The sequence below is a fragment of the Trachurus trachurus genome (assembly GCF_905171665.1).
Source record: "Trachurus trachurus genome assembly, chromosome: 14".
In the NCBI taxonomy this organism is placed as follows: domain Eukaryota; kingdom Metazoa; phylum Chordata; class Actinopteri; order Carangiformes; family Carangidae; genus Trachurus; species Trachurus trachurus.
Genome location: NC_139903.1, coordinates 2348864 through 2369301, shown reverse-complemented (window position 1 = coordinate 2369301; position 20438 = coordinate 2348864). Strand labels below are relative to the sequence as shown.

The window sequence follows — 20438 nt, the reverse complement described above, 5'->3', positions numbered from 1 at the left end:
TTAAAGCAAATGATTTATTATAAAGAATGAGACGTTTGCTGTTCAAATCGTGACTGTGAGATGATTTATTTATTTGTATAATGTAGAACAATAAGTTTTCACACCTTGGTCCCTAAAACTGTGACCAAGTAACAACACTTGAATAAACACTTTAAAAGATCACATTTTAAAATTTGAAAATCTAACATTTCATATTTTTTCATTGACAACTTGGATAATCTTCACATTATTATGTTGTTGTTGTTTTTTTCTCCATGAATAAAAGTAAAGTTTTTCTGATAACATGATTACAACAGCAGCACAGTCTGTGAAACAACAGAGCAAATATTAAAACATCCATATTCATAATGATACAAACATCTGGCAGATGATTAATATGATCAATAATGTTTGATAGACATTATGCTGAAATTTTCCACATCCATAATATAATCCACAAGGGCCCATATTATGCAAAATCCACTTTCTACAGGTTTTGTAGTGGTCCTATGTGTTCCCGTTGCCTTTCTATGACGCCTGGAGGTGAAAAAAGTCTGTTCACTCCCTTAATTGATTTCTACACTTTTTTGAGATCGTGTCTCCAAACGGGCGAATTGGAAGTGCTGGCAGACTTGACGTCAGGATGCGCTGAACTCAGGTGACTCCACCTCCCGGTACTTCCTTATACTCCCCCTCGGCCAGTCTGGAAAAACGTGAGCTCCGCCCGCTGACACTTTTCCGGAACAGCGACCCCCCCCCCCACATACACACACACACACACGCTCTCTCTCTCTCAACCCCCGGCCGTCATTTGACATGAAGCGGTAGATACGGGAGGAGCAGTCGGTACCGCGGCCGCCAGATGATCCTTTTGAATCATTGACTGAAAAACAGCCGCCTGTCATTAAAAATGAAATCGTGGATCAGAGAATATTGGGATGATACCGCTTCTCATCAGCGCATCGGTCCTCATCATGGAATGAGAGACATCTGAACGAGGAAGTCTCCTCTCCCGGCGCAAAACCACCTCAATATTCTCATCAGTCCATACAACAGTGCACAGTTTGTGCTGCGCTCCTCAGTTTCACTTGTTTTTTTTATTTGACAGTTTCACACAGAACTTTCTGATGGTAGTAGGAGTCTCTCCATGTTTCTCCTTCTGCCACAGTAAAAAAAAAAGAAAAAAAGAATGAACATTTACATTTTTTCTGACAAGATGCCAGTCTCAGAATTTTTTTTTTTTTTTTCAGAAATCAATGCCCGACCCCTGTCCCAATGTCAACACTGTCACATGTACCTGTAGTGAAAACACACCCTCTCCCTGTGACAGGTGTGGAGTGGACGTGGTTTACACATCTTATTTGCATTTCAAGGTGCAGACACAGGAATGGCTCGTTCGCAGGAGAGCTCTGGAGAGCCACTTTTAGATTACTGAGATGTAGAGCTGCAGATTGATTTGGGGACAATACACTAGGATTACTATATGGTTGGACAACTTAGAACCATGTGAAATAGTTGGAAAAACAGCATAATATGGGACCTTTAAGTGGAAGTAAGGATAAAGTTTCATCATACAAAATAATCTAATCCAGAAGTAGAAAATTAAAACAAGTTAAAAGAAAAGTTCATTGTGTTGTTGAAACAAACAAAACGAGAGAAAACCCAAGAAAACCCATCAGTGTCTGTATCAGTGCAGACAAACCTACACATACAGTCGACTGCAGCATCATGGATGAATCACACTAAACACTCCTGTTTACTTGAGCTCACACAACTCAGCTGTGGCTCCAGCAGAACCTAGAACCCAGAATCCAGGATGTAGAGGCTGAGTGAAGGTGGTCTGGACTCTGTGGAGGAGAGTCATGGTTTCAGTGACGCTGTAGAAAGACAGAGTACCTGCCCTGTGATCCAGGTACACTCCTATTCTGGAGGACTGAGGGCCTGAGATGGAGGTAGTTTTACTGTTATGTCTGAATATATAACCACCACTGTAGCATTGTAATGACCAAGATTTGTCATTGAATCCAAATGCAGATTGATCCACTGTCCCTGTTTTCTTGTAGGAAACTGCTATTACAACGTGACCACTCCACTTCACCTCCCAGTAACAACGTCCTGTCAGACCCTCTGGACTCAGGACCTGACACTCTCTAGTGAGTCTGTCTGGATGACTTGGATATGACTGGTCCTCACTCATCCTAGTTACTTTTCTGTTCCTGTCACTCAATGACAAACGTGTGTTTGCTGTGTTTGAATCCAAAATGATTTGTTTTGAAAATCTCAAGAACTCAGCTCTGGTCTGAGGTTCTCTCTGCAGCAGTAAAACTTCTACTCTAGTCATTTTCACTGAGACCTTTGACCACTCCTCATTGAGAACAGCCTGCAGTTTATCTCTGGCCTCTGACACTGCTGCTGTCACTTCCTTAAAATACATCTGAGATTGTTGAGTGATGCTGAGTAAATCTGTTTCTTCACCCAGACGTGACAGAGAGGGGTAGTTGTTTAGGAAATGGAGGTGGTCCTCTGTGATTGACAGCTGCTCCAGACCAGAGTCTTTCCTCCTCAGCTCAGTGATCTCCTGCTGCAGCTTCTCCTCCAGCTCTTTGACTCGACTCACTTCAGTTTCCTGTTGAGATCTGATCTGCTGCTTCACCTCAGACCTTCTCTTCTCAATGAGTTGGATCAAGTGGGTGAAGGTCTTCTCACTGCTGCTAACAGCTTCATCAGCAGAGAGATTGATGGCCTCCGCCTCCTGTTGAAGCACCTTCACATCTTTCTCTCTGTCCTGGATTCTCTGTTGGATCTTTTGACGACTCAGCCCGAGCTCCTTCTGTTTCTCAGCCCTTTCTGCTACAGCTGAGACTGTGTCGTGGCCTTTGTGTTCATCCATGGAGCAGAGAATACAGATACACTGCTGATCAGTGCGGCAGAAAATCTTTATCACCTCATTATGGCGAGGGCAGATGTTCTCCAGAAGTTTAGAAGAGGCTTGGACCAGCGTGTGTTTCTTCAGTGGAGCTACGTCGTAGTGAGGCTGAAGGTGCTGCTCACAGTAAGAGGCCGTACACACCAGACAGGACTTGACGGCTTTCAGCTTCCTCCCAGTGCAGTAGTCACAGGCCACGTCTCCAGGTCCGGCGTAGGAGTGATCAGCTGAAGCAGCTTTCAGTCCTACCTTCTTCAGTTCCTCCACTAACTCTGCTAACATGGTGTTTTTCACCAGGGCTGGCCTCGGTGTGAAGCTCTGTCTGCACTGAGGGCAGCTGCATGTCTTCTTCTGATCATCTTCACCCCAGTAGTTTTTAATACAGCTCATACAGTAGCTGTGTCCACAGGGAATAGTCACCGGCTCCTTTAGAAGATCCAGACAGATCGAACAGTTCCATTTTTCTTGATTCAGCTGATTCATTTGCTGCGCCATTTCTCTTCCAGCACTGAATGTCGGTAAGTTTCACTTTCTGTTTCCAGGAATAGAGCTGTTCTCTGAGCCACACCAGCTCTGACACGTCACATGTTTCCACCCCTGTGTAAAGAGGAGGGTGTGTGAGAGGGGAGGGAACAGTGAACAGGCTGAACTCTGATAGCAGGAGGAGGAGGGAGAGGTCGTCAGGCTGGTTTGTGTCAGGAGGAGGAGCAGTGAGTCAGAATATCGTCTCTACACATGGAGCCTGTGTAACTGTCATAAAGCAGCTGGTGATTGACTCAAACTCAGGGGTCAGACAGGAAACCAAGTCAAAGTTCAAAATAAAAGTCTTTAGCTCAGTCATGTGACGTCAGTAAATAGAAGTCAATAAAACAGGTGAGGAGCAGCAAACAGGAAACAGATCAAATCATCAAATTAAAGCTGTGTAGCAGCAGTGGTCGGGGCCATTTTGGACAAATTTAGACAATTCTGAGCAACAAGAGACAAAATAGGAAGACAACAAGAACATCAGCTTCACAACATCCATTCAGCTTTCAGTTCCTGATCTGAAACATTGTGTTCAGTATGTGGCTACAAACAGAAAACATGAGGGATTAAAGGAGGTTTATAGAAGGTGGATTTCCTAAAGTCGTCATGAAGTGGTTACGTTTTTGACATTTCTGTCATTTGTAGCTGAAATATTTCAAGTTTTTACATGAGACACAGATATTAATGTTTTGTTTTTCTCTGTCACCATCTTCAGCATTAAATTAACATATAAATCTGAAAGTAAAAACAGACTGTTGAAAACTTTTCTTCAACTGTTCTCATCAGTTATTCTGTAAATATTTAATAAAAAATATAAAATAAAAGTTGTCACTTCCTCCAAAGTTAATGTAATTCCCATCATCAGTCTCTTCATGAGCTCATCTTGGACCCAAACATCTTCAAAAGTGACTGATGGAAAAGAAACCTATTAAAACAAATTATTTTTGTGAGTGTATTTTATAAAGAATGAGATGTTTGCTGTTCAAATGGTGACTGAGATGATTTATTTATTTGTATAATTTTGAACAATAAGTTTTCACACCTTGGTCCCTAAAACTGTGACCAAGTAACAACAGTTGAATACACACTTTAAAAGATCACATTTTAAAATTAAAAAATCTTACATTTCATATTTTTTCGTTGACAACTTGGATAATCATTATATTATTATGTTGTTGTTTCTTTTCTCCATGAATAAAAGTAAAGTGATTGTGATAACATGATTACAACAGCAGCACAGTCTGTGAAACAGCAGAGTAAATATTAAATAATCCAGGTTATATTCATAATGACACAAACATCTGGCAGATGATTAATATGATCAATAATCTTTGATAGACATTTTACACATGCTGATATTTCCCACATCCATAATATAACCCACATGTTAACTGTAAGTAACAATAAAGTTTCATCAAACAAAATAATCTAATCCAGATGTAGAAAATTAAAACAAGTTAAAAGAAAAGTTCATTTCACAAGTTCATTGTTTTGTTGAAACAAACGAGAGAAAACCCAAGAAAAACCATCACTGTATCAGTGCAGACAAACCTACACATACAGTCGACTGCAGCATCATGGATGAATCACACTAAACACTCCTGTTTACTTGAGCTCACACAACTCAGCTGTGTCTCCAGCAGAAGACCAAAACCTGAGTCCAGGATGTAGAGGCTGATTGAAGGTGGTCTGGACTCTGTGGAGGAGAGTCATGGTTTCAGTGACGCTGTAGAAAGACAGAGTACCTGCCCTGTGATCCAGGTACACTCCTATTCTGGAGGACGGAGGGTCTGAGTAGGAGGGACCTTTACTGTTATGTCTGAATGCATAACTACCACTGTAGCATTGTAATGCCCAGGATTTGTCATTGTGTCCAAATGCAGATTGATCCACTGTCCCTGTTTTCTTGTAGGAAGCTGCTATAGAAACTCCACCACTCCGCTTCACCTCCCAGTAACGACGTCCTGTCAGACCCTCTGGACTCAGGACCTGACACTCTATAGTGAATCTGTCTGGATGACTTGGATATGACTGGTTCTCACTCATCCTAGTTACTTTTCTGTTCCTGTCACTCAGTAACAAACGTGTGTGTGCTGTGTTTGAATCCAAAATGATTTGTTTTGAAAATCTCAAGAACTCAGCTCTGGTCTGAGGTTCTCTCTGCAGCAGTAAAACTTCTACTCTAGTAATTTTTACTGAGACCTTTGACCACTCCTCATTGAGAACAGCCTGCAGTTTGTCTCTGGCCTCTGACACTGCTGCTGTCACTTCCTTAAAATACATAGCAGATTGTTGAGTGATGCTGAGTAAACCTGTTTCCTCACCCAGAGGTGGCAGAGAGGGGTAGTTGTTTAGGAAATGGAGGTGGTCATCTGTGATTGACAGCTGCTCCAGACCAGAGTCTTTCCTCCTCAGCCCAGTGATCTCCTGCTGCAGCTTCTCCTCCAGCTCTTTGACTCGACTCACTTCAGTTTCCTGTTGAGATCTGATCTGCTGCTTCACCTGAGACCTTCTCTTCTCAATGAGTTGGATCAAGTGGGTGAAGGTCTTCTCACTGTTACTAACAGCTTCATCAGCAGAGAGGTTGATGGCCCCCGCCTCCTGTTGAAGCACCTTCACATCTTTCTCTCTGTCCTGGATTCTCTGTTGGATCTTTTGACGACTCAGCCCGAGCTCCTTCTGTTTCTCAGCCCTTTCTGCTACAGCTGAGACTGTGTCGTGGCCTTTGTGTTCATCCATGGAGCAGAGAATACAGATACACTGCTGATCAGAGCGGCAGAAAATCTTGATTACCTCATTATGGCGAGGGCAGATGTTCTCCAGAAGTTTAGAAGAGGCTTGGACCAGCGTGTGTTTCTTCAGTGGAGCTACGTCGTAGTGAGGCTGAAGGTGCTGCTCACAGTAAGAGGCCGTACACACCAGACAGGACTTGACGGCTTTCAGCTTCTTCCCAGTGCAGTAGTCACAGGCCACGTCTCCAGGTCCAGCGTAGGAGGGATCAGGTGAAGCAGCTTTCAGTCCTACCTTCTTCAGTTCCTCCACTAACTCTGCTAACATGGTGTTTTTCACCAGGGCTGGCCTCGGTGTGAAGCTCTGTCTGCACTGAGGGCAGCTGCATGTGTTCTTCTGATCATCTTCACCCCAGTAGTTTTTAATACAGCTCATACAGTAGCTGTGTCCACAGGGAATAGTCACCGGCTCCTTTAGAAGATCCAGACAGATAGAACAGTTCCATTTTTCTTGATTCAGCTGATTCATTTGCTGCGCCATTTCTCTTCCAGCACTGAATGTCGGTAAGTTTCACTTTCTGTTTCCAGGAATAGAGCTGTTCTCTGAGCCACACCAGCTCTGACACGTCACTTGTTCCCACCCCTGTGTAAAGAGGAGGGTGTGTGAGAGGGGAGGGAACAGTGATTGGCTGAACTCTGATAGCAGGAGGAGGAGGGAGAGGTCGTCAGGCTGGTTTGTGTCAGGAGGAGGAGCAGTGAGTTAGAATATCGTCTCTACACATGGAGCCTGTGTAACTGTCATAAAGCAGCTGCTGATTGACTCAAACTCAGGGATCAGGCAGGAAACCAAGTCAAAGTTCAACATCAAAGTCTTTAATGAAGCCTGAGCTCAGTCATGTGACGTCAGTAAATAGAAGTCAATAAAACAGGTGAGGAGCAGCAAACAGGAAACAAATCAAATCATCAAATTAAAGCTGTGTAGCAGCAGTGGTCGCGGCCATTTTGGAGAAATTTAGACAATTCTGAGCAACAAGAGACAAAATAGGAAGACAACAAGAACATCAGCTTCACAACATCCATTCAGCTTTCAGTTCCTGATCTGAAACATTGTGTTCAGTATGTGGCTACAAACAGAAAACATGAGGGATTAAAGGAGGTTTATAGAAGGTGGATTTCCTAAAGTCGTAATAAAGTGGTTACGTTGTTGACATTTCTGTCATTTGTAGCTGAAGTTTTTACATGAGACACAGATATGAATGTTTTTTTTCTCTCTGTCACCATCTTCAGCATTAAATCAACATATGGTCTGTTGGCTGTAGATGATGATGTAAAATAAGTATAAATGTATATTACCTCTCATTCTGAGTGTTTTGGAGAAGATGTGAAGCTCAGTTCTTCCTAAAGTGTGATTGGCGACCGCCTGCAAAGCTTTGTATAATTCACATTTTATTCCTGCATGGTTTTTGTGGAACGTTCAAAAGTAAAATCTGAAAGTAAAAACAGACTATTGAAAACTTTCTTCAACTGTTCTCATCAGTTATTCTGTCAATATTTAGTTAAAAGAATTAAGTCGTCACTTCCTCCAAAGTTTCTTTAATTCCCATCATCAGTCTCCTCATGAGCTCATCTTGGACCCAAACATCTATAAAAGTGACTGATGGAAAAGAAATGTATTAAAGCAGATTATTTTTGTGACTGATTTTTATAAAGAATGAAACGTTTGCTGTTCAAATGGCGACTGAGATGATTTATTTATTTGTATAATGTTGTAGAATAAGTTTTTACACCTTGGTCCCTAAAACTGTGACCAAGTAACAACACTTGAATACACACTTTAAAAGATCATATTTTAAAATGTGAAAATCCTATATTTCATATTTTTTCATTGACAACTTGGATAATCATTATATTATTATGTTGTTGTTTTTTTTCTCACTGAGTAAAAGGTAAAGTGAGTCTGATAACATGATTACAACAGCAGCACAGTCTGTGAAACAACAGAGTAAATTAAATCATCCAGGTTATATTCATAATGACACAAACATCTGGCAGATGATTAATATGATCAATAATCTTTGATAGACATTTTACACATGCTGATATTTTCCACATCCATAATATAATCCACATCTTACATGCAAATAACGATAAAGTTTCATCAAACTAAATAATCTAATCCAGAAGTAGAAAATTAAGACATTAGTATTGTGTTGTTGAAACAAACAAAACAAGAGAAAACCCAAAAAAAAACCATCAGTGTCTGTATCAGTGCAGACAAACCTACACATACAGTCGACTGCAGCATCATGGATGAATCACACTAAACACTCCTGTTTACTTGAGCTCACACAACTCAGCTGTGTCTCCAGCAGAATAATTTAACCAAAACCTGAGTCCAGGATGTAGAGGCTGAGTGAAGGTGGTCTGGACTCTGTGGAGGAGAGTCATGGTTTCAGTGACGCTGTAGAAAGACAGAATACCTGCCCTGTGATCCAGGTACACTCCTATTCTGGAGGACTGAGGGCCTGAAATGGAAGGACCTTTACTGTTATGTCTGAATATATAACCACCTCTGTGGCAGTATAATGCCCAGGATTTGTCATTGTGTCCAAATGCACATTCAGACCCTGTTCTCTGGATGTTCTTGTAGGAAACTGCTATAGAAACATCACCACTCCACTTCACCTCCCAGTAACAACGTCCTGTCAGACCCTCTGGACTCAGGACCTGGTCATGTATGAATCTTTCTGGATGACGTGGATACGACTGGTCCTCACTCATCACAGTTACTTTTCTGTTCCTGTCACTCAATAACAAACGTGTGTGTGCTGTGTTTGAATCCAAAATGATTTGTTTTGAAAATCTCAAGAACTCAGCTCTGGTCTGAGGTTCTCTCTGCAGTGGTAAAACTTCTACTCTAGTAATTTTCACTGAGACCTTTGACCACTCCTCATTGAGAACATCCTGCAGTTTATCTCCGGCCTCTGACACTGCTGCTGTCACTTCCTTAAAATACGTAGCAGATTGTTGAGTGATGCTGAGTAAATCTCTTGCTTCACCCAGATGTGACAGAGAGGGGTAGTTGTTTAGGAAATGGAGGTGGTCCTCTGTGATTGACAGCTGCTCCAGACCAGAGTCTTTCCTCCTCAGCTCAGTGATCTCCTGCTGCAGCTTCTCCTCCAGCTCTTTGACTCGACTCACTTCAGTTTCCTGTTGAGATCTGATCTGCTGCTTCACCTCAGACCTTCTCTTCTCCATGAGTTGGATCAAGTGGGTGAAGGTCTTCTCACTGTTACTAACAGCTTCATCAGCAGAGAGGTTGATGGCCTCCGCCTCCTGTTGAAGCACCTTCACATCTTTCTCTCTGTCCTGGATTCTCTGTTGGATCTTTTGACGACTCAGCCCGAGCTCCTTCTGTTTCTCAGCCCTTTCTGCTACAGCTGAGACTGTGTCATGGCCTTTGTGTTCATCCATGGAGCAGAGAATACAGATACACTGCTGATCAGTGCGACAGAAAATCTTCATTACCTCATCATGGCGAGGGCAGATGTTCTCCAGAAGTTTAGAAGAGGCTTCGACCAGCGTGTGTAACATGGTGTTTTTCACCAGGGCTGGCCTCGGTGTGAAGCTCTGTCTGCACTGAGGGCAGCTGCATGTGTTCTTCTGATCATCTTCACCCCAGTAGTTTTTAATACAGCTCATACAGTAGCTGTGTCCACAGGGAATAGTCACCGGCTCCTTTAGAAGATCCAGACAGATGGAACAGCTCAGATTTTCTTGATCCAGCTGAATTTTTCGCTGCGCCATTTCTCTCCCAGCACTGAATGTCGGTAAGTTTCACTTTCTGTTTCCAGAAATAGAGCTGTTCTCTGAGCCACACAAACTCTGACACGTCACTTGTTCCCACCCCTGTGTAAAGAGGAGGGTGTGTGAGAGGGGAGGGAACAGTGAACAGGATGAACTCTGATAGCAGGAGGAGGAGGGAGAGGTCGTCAGGCTGGTTTGTGTCAGGAGGAGGAGCAGCGAGTCAGAATAACGTCTCTACACATGGAGCCTGTGTAACTGTCATAAAGCAGCTGGTGATTGACTCAAACTCAGGGATCAGACAGGAAACCAAGTCAAAATTCAACATCAAAGTCTTTAATGAAGCCTGAGCTCAGTCATGTGAAGTCAGTAAATAGAAGTCAATAAAACAGGTGAGGAGCAGCAAACAGGAAACAAATCAAACCATCAAATTAAAGCTGTGTAGCAGCAGTGGTCGGGGCCATTTTGGACAAATTTAGACAATTCTGAGCAACAAGAGACAAACTAGGAAGACAACAAGAACATCAGCTTTACAACATCCATTCAGCTTTCAGTTCCTCATCTGAAATATTGTGTTCAGTATGTGGCTACAAACAGAAAACATGAGGGATTAAAGGAGGTTTATAGAAGGTGGATTTCCTAAAGTCGTCATAAAGTGGTTACGTTTTTGACATTTCTCTCATTTGTAGCTGAAATATTTAAAGTTTTTACATGAGACACAGATATTAATGTTTTTTTTTCTCTGTCACCATCTTCAGCATTAAATCATATGGTCTGTTGTCTGTAGATGATGATTTAAAATATATATATATATTACCTCTCATTCTGAGTGTTTTGGAGAAGATGTGAAGCTCAGTTTTTCCTAAAGTATGATTGGCGACCGCCTGTAAAGATTTGCATAATTCACATTTGATTCCTGCATGGTTGTTGTGCAACGTTCAAAAGTTGTGTAATAAATCTGAAAGTAAAACCAGACTATTGAAAACTTTTCTTCAACTGTTCTCATCAGTTATTCTGTAAATATTTAGTAAAAAAAAAAAAAAAAAAGTAGTCTCCTCATGAGCTCATCTTGGACCCAAACATCTTCAAAAGTGACTGATGGAAAAGAAACGTATTATAGCAGATTATTTTTGTGAGTGATTTTTTTTTTTAATAAAGAATGAGACGTTTGCTGTTCAAATGGTGACTGTGAGATGATTTATTTATTTGTATAATGTTGAACAATAAGTTTTCACACCTTGGTACAAAACTATGACCAAGTAACAGCACTTAAATACACAATTTAAAAGATCATATTTGAAAATTTGAAAATCCTATATTTCATATTTTTTAATTGACAACTTGGATAATCTTTATATTATTATGTTGTTGTTTTTTTTCTCCATCAATAAAAGTAAAGTGATTCTGATAACATGATTACAACAGCAGCACAGTCTGTGAAACAGCAGAGTAAATATTAAATAATCCAGGTTATATTCATAATGACACAATCATCTGGCAGATGATTAATATGATCAATAATGTTTGATAGACATTTTGTACATGCTGATATTTTCCACATCCATGATATAATCTACATGTTAAGTGCAAGTTATGATGAAGTTTAATTAAACTAAATAATCTAATCCAGAAGTAGAGAATTAAAACAAGTTAAAAGAAAAGTTCATTTCACAAGTTCATTGTGTTGTTGAAACAAACAAAACGAGAGAAAACCCAAGAAAAACCATCAGTGTCTGTATCAGTGCAGACAAACCTACACATACAGTCGACTGCAGCATCATGGATGAATCACACTAAACACTCCTGTTTACTTGAGCTCACACAACTCAGCTGTGTCTCCATAACCTAGAACCCAGAGTCCAGGATGTAGAGGCTGAGTGAAGGTGGTCTGGACTCTGTGGAGGAGAGTCATGGTTTCAGAGACGCTGTAGAAAGACAGAGTACCTGCCCTGTGATCCAGGTACACTCCTGTTCTGGAGGACTGAGGGCCTGAGATGGAGGTAGCTTTACCGCTATGTCTTAAATTATAACCACCACTGGAGCACTCTTATGACCAGGATTTGTCATTGTGTCCAAATGCACGTTGGTCCACTGTCCCTGTTTTCTTGTAGACAACTGCTATTACAACAAAGCCACTCCACTTCACCTCCCAGTAACAACGTCCTGTCAGACCCTCTGTACTCAGGACCTGGTTATATACAGTGAATCTGTCTGGATGACTTGGATATGACTGGTCCTCACTCATCAAAGTTACTCTTCTGTTCATGTCACTCAATGACAAACGTGTGTGTGCTGTGTTTGAATCCAAAATTATTTGTTTTGAAAATCTCAAGAACCCAGCTCTGGTCTGAGGTTCTCTCTGCAGCAGTAAAACTTCCACTATAAAAGAACACTCCTCATTGAGAACAGCCTGCAGTTTATCTCTGGCCTTTGACACTGCTGCTGTCACTTCCTCAAAATCTGGTCGCTCGACGGTGGGTAACTTTGTTGCTTCACTCAGATGTGACAGAGAGGGGTAGTTGTTTAGGAAATGGAGGTGGTCCTCTGTGATCGACAGCTGCTCCAGACCAGAGTCTTTCCTCCTCAGCTCAGTGATCTCCTGCTGCAGCTTCTCCTCCAGCTCTTTGACTCGACTCACTTCAGTTTCCTGTTGAGATCTGATCTGCTGCTTCACCTCAGACCTTCTCTTCTCAATGAGTTGGATGAAGTGGGTGAAGGTCTTCTCACTGTTACTAACAGCTTCATCAGCAGAGAGGTTGATGGCCTCCGCCTCCTGTTGAAGCACCTTCACATCTTTCTCTCTGTCCTGGATTCTCTGTTGGATCTTTTGACGACTCAGCCCGAGCTCCTTCTGTTTCTCAGCCCTTTCTGCTACAGCTGAGACTGTGTCGTGGCCTTTGTGTTCATCCATGGAGCAGAGAATACAGATACACTGCTGATCAGTGCGACAGAAAATCTTCATTACCTCAGTATGGCGAGGGCAGATGTTCTCCAGAAGTTTAGAAGAGGCATCGACCAGCGTGTGTTTCTTCAGTGGAGCTACGTCGTAGTGAGGCTGAAGGTGCTGCTCACAGTAAGAGGCCGTACACACCAGACAGGACTTGACGGCTTTCAGCTTCCTCCCAGTGCAGTAGTCACAGGCCACGTCTCCAGGTCCAGCGTGATCCAGCTGAATTTTTCGCTTCGCCATTTCTCCTCTACAACCGTCGTCAAAGTCAAGACGTTTCACTCTGGATCACCAAGTTGTTCTCTGAGCCTCACCAGCTCTGACACGTCACCTGTTTCCAGGTAAGGTTCATTTATTGACATTACTCAGGTCAAAGTAGCGCAATAAAGTGATAAAGCAGTGAGTTATAATAGAACATATAATAGTGTTTACACATGGAGCCTTCGCAGCAGTGGTCGGGGCCAGGCAATTTAGAATTTATTGAGGCTACATTTTGGTGAAAGTTACATACTAGCATGTACAGTCGCTTTGTCTGAAATTTTCAAATTTTTAAATGCAAATCTGGCATGGAACTGGACCTTTGTGCCAAGTTTGGTCATTTTTCATAAATGGGAAGTAAGATTTATCGCTGTATGTCAGGACGAGTGGTAATAAGGGACACTTACAGACACGTAGCTCAAAAAGGGAGGAGCAGTAAAAAAGCAGTAGAAAAGTTCAAAGTTTGTTCAATAATGCTAAATTTCTAAAGGTGTACCTCTCAAATAGTCGACCAAAAAGTCATTAGTCGAACAAAATGTCATTGGTCGAAAGAAAAAAACAAAAAACATCTGAATTTCCAGGCAGGGATGAATAATGTTTTACTCTACTCCGTCTCGGACCCAACACGGCCGGACTCACGAGCATTAATTCTCAACCCGACCACAGGCAGAAGTCGTTTAGTTGACTAATCATCATACTATTGTTCGACCAAGAAAATCTTTGGTCAGGGGCAGCCCTAGTCTCACTGATGTTGTCCCACAGATGTTTTCACTGGCACAGAGTCTCTGTCTCTCTCTTAAAACCCGATCTCTAAGGTGCTTCACAACAAACTGGTTCATGTGAAGTGAAGTGAAGTCAGCGACAGGAGCGGAGTCCCAGTCAGGAATCCTTTAGCCAGGATGACTCAGGAGAAATCGGAGAGGTGAGATGTAGGCTACTGTTGGGTTTAGTCAACACAGGTCGAGGTCGAGATTTCAAAATAAAAAAACAGCAGCTGTGACAGAAAAGGTAATTTATCTTCCTCCGCTCACTCACTCATCATCATCATAGTTTTTTGTTATTGTCTTCCTCTCTCTGTTGTTTGAATTGTCCAGAGGACTGAAAGAGCTTTTACATGTTCCTCTTTATCCTCAGCTGCTGCAGTTGTTCACTTTCTTCTTTTTCCTCATCTTCCTGCCAGACGAGGTGAACTGGACAAAGCTGCTCAGTCGACCTGTTCATCTGTGAGGATTAAACAACAACAACAGAGAGACAGACAGAGAGATAGAGAGATGGACAGGGAACAGACAGCGTGACAGAGGACAGACAGACAGACAGAGACAGAGGGACGGACAGCAGCTGCTGATAATAGACACTGGGAGCATCAGCTCGCATGAACAGAGACTCTGTAATTGAACATGAGACCGATTCTGTGTGTTGTTGGCATAACCGCTGCCGCATCGCTAGGCTAATGTCTTGCTAACACACCGTTTGACATGCAACATTCACACTTGTGCACACACACACACACACACACACACACACACACACACACACACACACACACACACTCACACACACTGTTAGTCGCACATTCATGCACCAGCACACAGATTACAGGCTCTGAGTTCAGACAGAGAGAGAGACAGTTTTTTTCTTCTTTTATTTCAAGTTGAACAAACAGGAAGAGAATGGACACTGTTTCTCTTTATGATGTTTTTGTGTCTGGTTTTATGATTCATTGGATGTTTTTTTTTTCATAGTTAACTCACGATTAATCGCAAATTCATCGCACATTTTTTATCTGTTCTAAATGTTTAGTTTATTTGGGTCTTGACACAATTAACCTTAAAGGTACATTGTGTAGGAATTCCTCCCATCTAGCGTTGTGGTTGTATATCACAAGCAACTCAATCATATTTTTCACGTTGCATTCACATGAAATTGGGCAGACGGCAGACAGCCACTGCACGTAACGGCATAAACAAGCCTCTATGTAAACAAGTGGTCCGTCAGCACGAGGCAAAACAATACACGTGTCAATATGTTGTCATGGCGATGTGGTATTGTTTTACCGTCTTTCTCTCGACTTCTGTGACTAAAATGACATCTGGTTTGTTAGCGACGGCCGTCTGCCCGACTGCAGGTGAATGCATCATCAGTGTAACGCTCCATTCCTCCTCACTGCGTTACCGCGGTGACTGAGCCGACAGCTCCGGTGTCTCCGCTGAGTTTCCGTGGTTTCCTACCGTCACGCTGCCACTGAACGTAAAAACATGGAGACACCACATGGCAGCAGCACTGAGCTTACCCGCTCCATGGAGATATGATTGATATGAACGGCTCATTCAGAGCTGAAAGGAACACTTCACTTTGTTGATGGGGGGGATTACTGATTAATGAAAAACAGACTGAAGAACCAAATAATCGATTTTCGTGAGTAGATAACAGGAGAAGTTACACAATGTCCCTTTAAGAGGGACATTTTTCAAGTGTTAATTACTCTGATCATCATGGGAGTGTTTATTATATATTATTTAACCTTTGCTGCGAGTACTTGTACTATGTGTGGTTGTAGGAATATGTATTATTATTGTGTTGGGTATGGCTGTGGTATGTATGTGTGGATTGTTGTTTTGCACCTGCACTTTTGATGTCCTTCCGCAACGAAGTTCCTAACGGAATAATAAAGTACTTTTGAGTTGAGTTGAGTTGAGTTATTATTGCAACAATCCAGAAGAACCTGTGAGGGGGACTGGTTGGATAGTTGGACAGTTGTCCATGTGTCTCCATTGCAAACTATCCAGCGTGGTCTCTGCTGTCTTTTGGCGAGGGGGAGGAGCCAGGGCATACTGAGTATTTTAGCCTACAGTCAGACACCGGCCCTTGTCTGTTAAATAGGCCTGTGAAATGAATTTTTACTCAACTCTGTCTAGAAATGTGTGTTTATCTTCTATAATACACGTTCTACAGTATATCTCAGAGGCGACGTCTTTCCAAATACGGACTTCCTAAACAGTTCAAACGGGGACAGAAGTTTAAATGTAAAGATCGGCCACAGCGGCTTCGTAGAATCTGGTGCTGAATCAAACTGACACGTTGACCTGATGGTGGCGCTAGAGGACCGGAAACCCATCCATCCAACAGAGATATATCTGTTTGGACCAATGTGAACAACAACAGTGCAGAACAGAACAGAACAGACATTGCTGTTGTCATGGTTACAGACAAGGTTTCGTGTGAGAAAAAGAATCATTGTAATTAAAACTGTAAAAAAAAAAAAAGAAGGATTAATCATGTGGCATCTTGAAAAACAAGTTTCTCACACAGTTTCTGCCTTTATTTATTTATTTATCTTTGTCCTGAAACCTGACCTGTAGTCTTCATAACGTAACGGAGTCGGCCGACGTCGACCCGGAGTTGGCCCGCTATCAGACAAACAGTCGCTTTTTAATGAGCGTCTGAGGACAGATGGAGGCTGATGCTGTAATTCCCTGTAAGAACTCTGCTGAGGAATAGAAAAGAAAAAAGAAAAAACACTGGGAATGATGGAGACACACTAGAGCTCCTCCTCCTCCTCCTCCTCCTCTTCTCTCATCTCAGTGGATAAATAGTAAATGACATGCATGCAGGATGTTTATGGAGATGAGATGCAGAGCAGATTAGTGTCTATATTTAAAAAACTCCTCTCATTTTATTCCTTTCTTTTTTGTACACCTCCGTATTAATTCATCTTTCATCCCTCTTTCTCTCTCTCTCTCTCTCTGCTGTAGCTCTAATTGAATGTTATACATTATCATTACCACACTTGACTTTTCTTTTACCCAGAGAATCGGAGTGTGTTGCATCACGGGGCCGTAAACATTTGTCTCTGTAGCTACAGACTAATGAGCAGCTACTGATCTGAGGTGGTCACATGACCTCTGTCTCACAGCTGCACCCGTCAGCACTAACCACACACTGTGTCAGGGAGAGGCATCGCTCACTTGGCAGGACAACCATCAGCGTGTCTGTTGACGTCTGGGGTTAGACCACGCCCCCTTTTTTTTAAAAGAACATGGGACTTAACCTCGATTTTCTTTAACCTCGTGAAGACTTAACTCTGTTTCCTGCTGTTTTCTGTTGAATTTTGAAAGGTTGAGCCATGAGAAGATATGACATCCATCTCCTCTCTCTCTCTCAGCTTCTCTCTGAAGCTCTAGTAACAACAGGTCGGGTTCAGCCAATCAGAAGAGAGGGGGAGGCTCTGAGACTCTCTTCTGATTGGCTGACTGTTTTCTAAAGTAATCCAATAAAAAATAATAGAGCAGATTTCAGAATAAAACACTCAGAGAAGCTAAATCCTGCAAGTTGTTGTTGGATGGATGTTGGGTCCAGGTGGTGAGGGGGCGGGGCTTAGTTGTGACATCACAAAGTAACAGGAAGTCCTGACGGCTGGTTTTAAGGCTCAGTTTCTGAATACAGGCTGTGTGCATTTCTCCGTGGACTGAGGCTTTGATACTTTCACAGTATTAATATAGAACCTAGAGCTGCTTTATAATCACACTACACATGGACATCTACCTTTATACTGTATGGAGCTTTAATACAAACATCTACCTTTATACTGTATGGAGCTTTAACACAAACATCTACCTTTATACTGTATGGAGCTTTAACACAAACATCTACCTTTATACTGTATGGAGCTTTAATACAAACATCTACCTTTATACTGAAGGAGCTTTAACCACCGTCTTGATCACTAATGTCACCTGTCATATTAACAGCAATGAACAGTGTTTATCTGTGGGTGAGTGTGAGAGCCAATAACCCTGCTAGAGGTGTGTGTGAGTGTGTGAGAGAGAGAATCTTTGAAGTCTCTTATTCTCTCTGGTCTTTGAAGTGTAGCTGAGTTTTGCTGACTTGACTCTTTTGAACATCGTGTGCGTGTGTGTGTGTGTGTGTGTGTGAATGTTCATACTGGAAAATGCTGATGTGTTGATTACTCTGTGCGTTGACTCACAGCACTAAAAGACATTTAAAGATACATTCAGTAATAATTGTTTGGCCACCGGGGGGACAGAAAACAAAACCTGATGATATTAAGCTGAAACAGCATTAAAAAAAAAACAATGGTGAGCAAAGGTCAAAGGTCAGAGTCACCTCAGCAAAACACTAAACACACACAGATGGTTCATGGATAAACTCTGGGATTTTAACTCCTCTGCTCCAGTGACTGTCCATGACTCTTATTGACTAATTTTACTTATTTTCTATGTTTTAACTTGTTTTAATGGTTTCATAATCGGTATTTTATTGCATTTTATGTATTCTACGTCTTGTGTGTTTTTGTGCAGCACTTTGATCCACTGGGTTTTTAAAGTGCTTTATAAATAAAGTTGGTATGGTATTCATGGACAGATGTCTCAGAAGTTTTGTTTATGTCAAAGTGCTGTTATTCAGAATGAAGCTGCTGGTGAGATGTCGGACCACAGGGCTGCACGATGTGTCGTTTGAGCATCGCCATTGTGATGTGCACATGTGCAATACTCACTTCGCAGGACGTGCGTTTATTGTTATAAAATGTTAACTTTTGAAACTCAACTTTGAAAATTAGAAGCCTAACCGGACACGATCCGCCGGTTTTAAAACCAGGACCTGATGCAGTCCTATTCACCAGCGTAATTTCCCAGCCTGAACCTGCCTCCCCAAATAAGGAAGGCCCGACCCAACCCGAGTCATTTGTATATATTTTCAACCTAAATTAACCCAAAATTTCAACTCGAATCTGAAAGTTTTTATTTTTTTTATGTTCACAAAATCAAAATCATTGCTACAAATCCACAATTGCAAACAAATAAACACGATCAACAGTAAAAACCAAACCATAAAGGAGGACAAAAAATAAGAAAGAAAAAGCAGCAACATCAACCACAAACACAGTAGCAATAACAACATTAACAACGACAACAACAAACAACAGAAACACAATAAAGGTGAAGAAAAAGGAAAAAAATAATGATAGAAAAGAAGTAAAACGGCCCTCCATTACAATTATCACCATTTCTGGTTAAAGACCAACCTTCACCCTGGCTCAAAATGTCCCTCCCACGTTTGAAAATTACACTCTGTTCTTTATTTCTGTTAATGTCTTTTTCAAGTGACCACTGAAATTTTAGGAACATTTTGAAGCTTTCTAGATTTAATTGTTGTCTTTTTGTAGCTCAGAATATAAAGGCTTTTCCCACTATACTAATAATATTATTCAGGTCTTTTCCTTCTGCATTGTCTCTTAAATCACCAAAAATTATAGTTAGAGGGCAACAATAAAAATGTTAACTGTGAACCGAAATCCATTTTCCTACTTGATTCCAAAACAGTGCAACTTCCTTGCAATACCAAAATAAATGAAGGTCTGACTCGTCTTCCTCTCCACAAAAACTACACAAATCACATGATTGGATACCCCATTTTTTTTTAATCTGAAAGTTTTTAGTTCTCAGAGTTTCATCTTTACAATCGGTTATCGGCTATTTCCAAATATCGCAATACATATTGCAGGAAAAACATATCGCAGTGTTAGTTTAGTTAGTTTAGTTAACCCTGTTGGACCATCCACTGAAGCCACAGGAGGACGGTGTGCTGCCCCCCTCTCCCCCCCTCGGGAGTCGGGGCAGGAGGAAACTCTCTGGGGGTTTTGAGTCACAGCTGAAACCTTCCTCATGTTTTGTGCTTGAGTTATTTAGCTGTTTATCGTTTCCCCTGCAGCTTCTGCTCTTGTAACGTTTGTTCTTTTAACCTTTTATCCTTTAGTGAGGCAGCGTGTTACAGATGCGTATGAAAAACATTTAAATTTATTTATTATTACCGTTATTTATTTACCAGATTCCCCCCCACTGAAATTTAGGACGTACTCAGGATTACTTTTTTACTTTTTTATGCTTCCCAGATGATGAACCTACTTCCTTAGTGATCCCCTGACTCCAGGTTGACATGGTTTTACTGCTGTGAACTTCATGTTCCCAAAAATGTAAAAACTTGATCCTAATGAATTATGAATTAATATATCCGGTGTTTTTGGTTCATGGCCTCCAGCCTCAGCTGCACTCTGTGTTGCTCAGCTCGCATTTCCAGATGTTGCCGTGTTTACATTAAGATGGTGAGCATGGTAAACATAACCGCTGCTAAAAGTGAACACAATCGATGTATCTTGTATATTGCACAATCTTTAAAACACATGTGCAATGTTTTTATCTCTGTAGTTGGAGTCAAACTGTTGAATTCTCAATGTAATGATCTCAAGACCTGT

At 41.6% G+C, this 20438-nt stretch overlaps 2 protein-coding genes across 2 annotated transcripts in view; one reads left to right on the top strand and one right to left on the bottom strand.

The window, feature by feature from the left end:
- The window catches only part of LOC310997305 (glutamate receptor 1-like), a gene marked incomplete at both ends in the record, with an annotated part of 143024 nt that overhangs the window by 78837 nt on the left and 43749 nt on the right, over positions 1–20438 (top strand). The gene's annotated exons all lie outside the window — the stretch shown is intronic.
- LOC310997207 (uncharacterized protein) lies at positions 1736–6700 on the bottom strand (the record flags this gene model as incomplete). Its single annotated transcript, XM_083986884.1, has 2 exons — positions 1736–3413; positions 5040–6700. The coding sequence occupies 2 exons, from the start codon at positions 6698–6700 to the stop codon at positions 1736–1738; spliced, it is 3339 nt and encodes a 1112-aa protein (XP_083843010.1).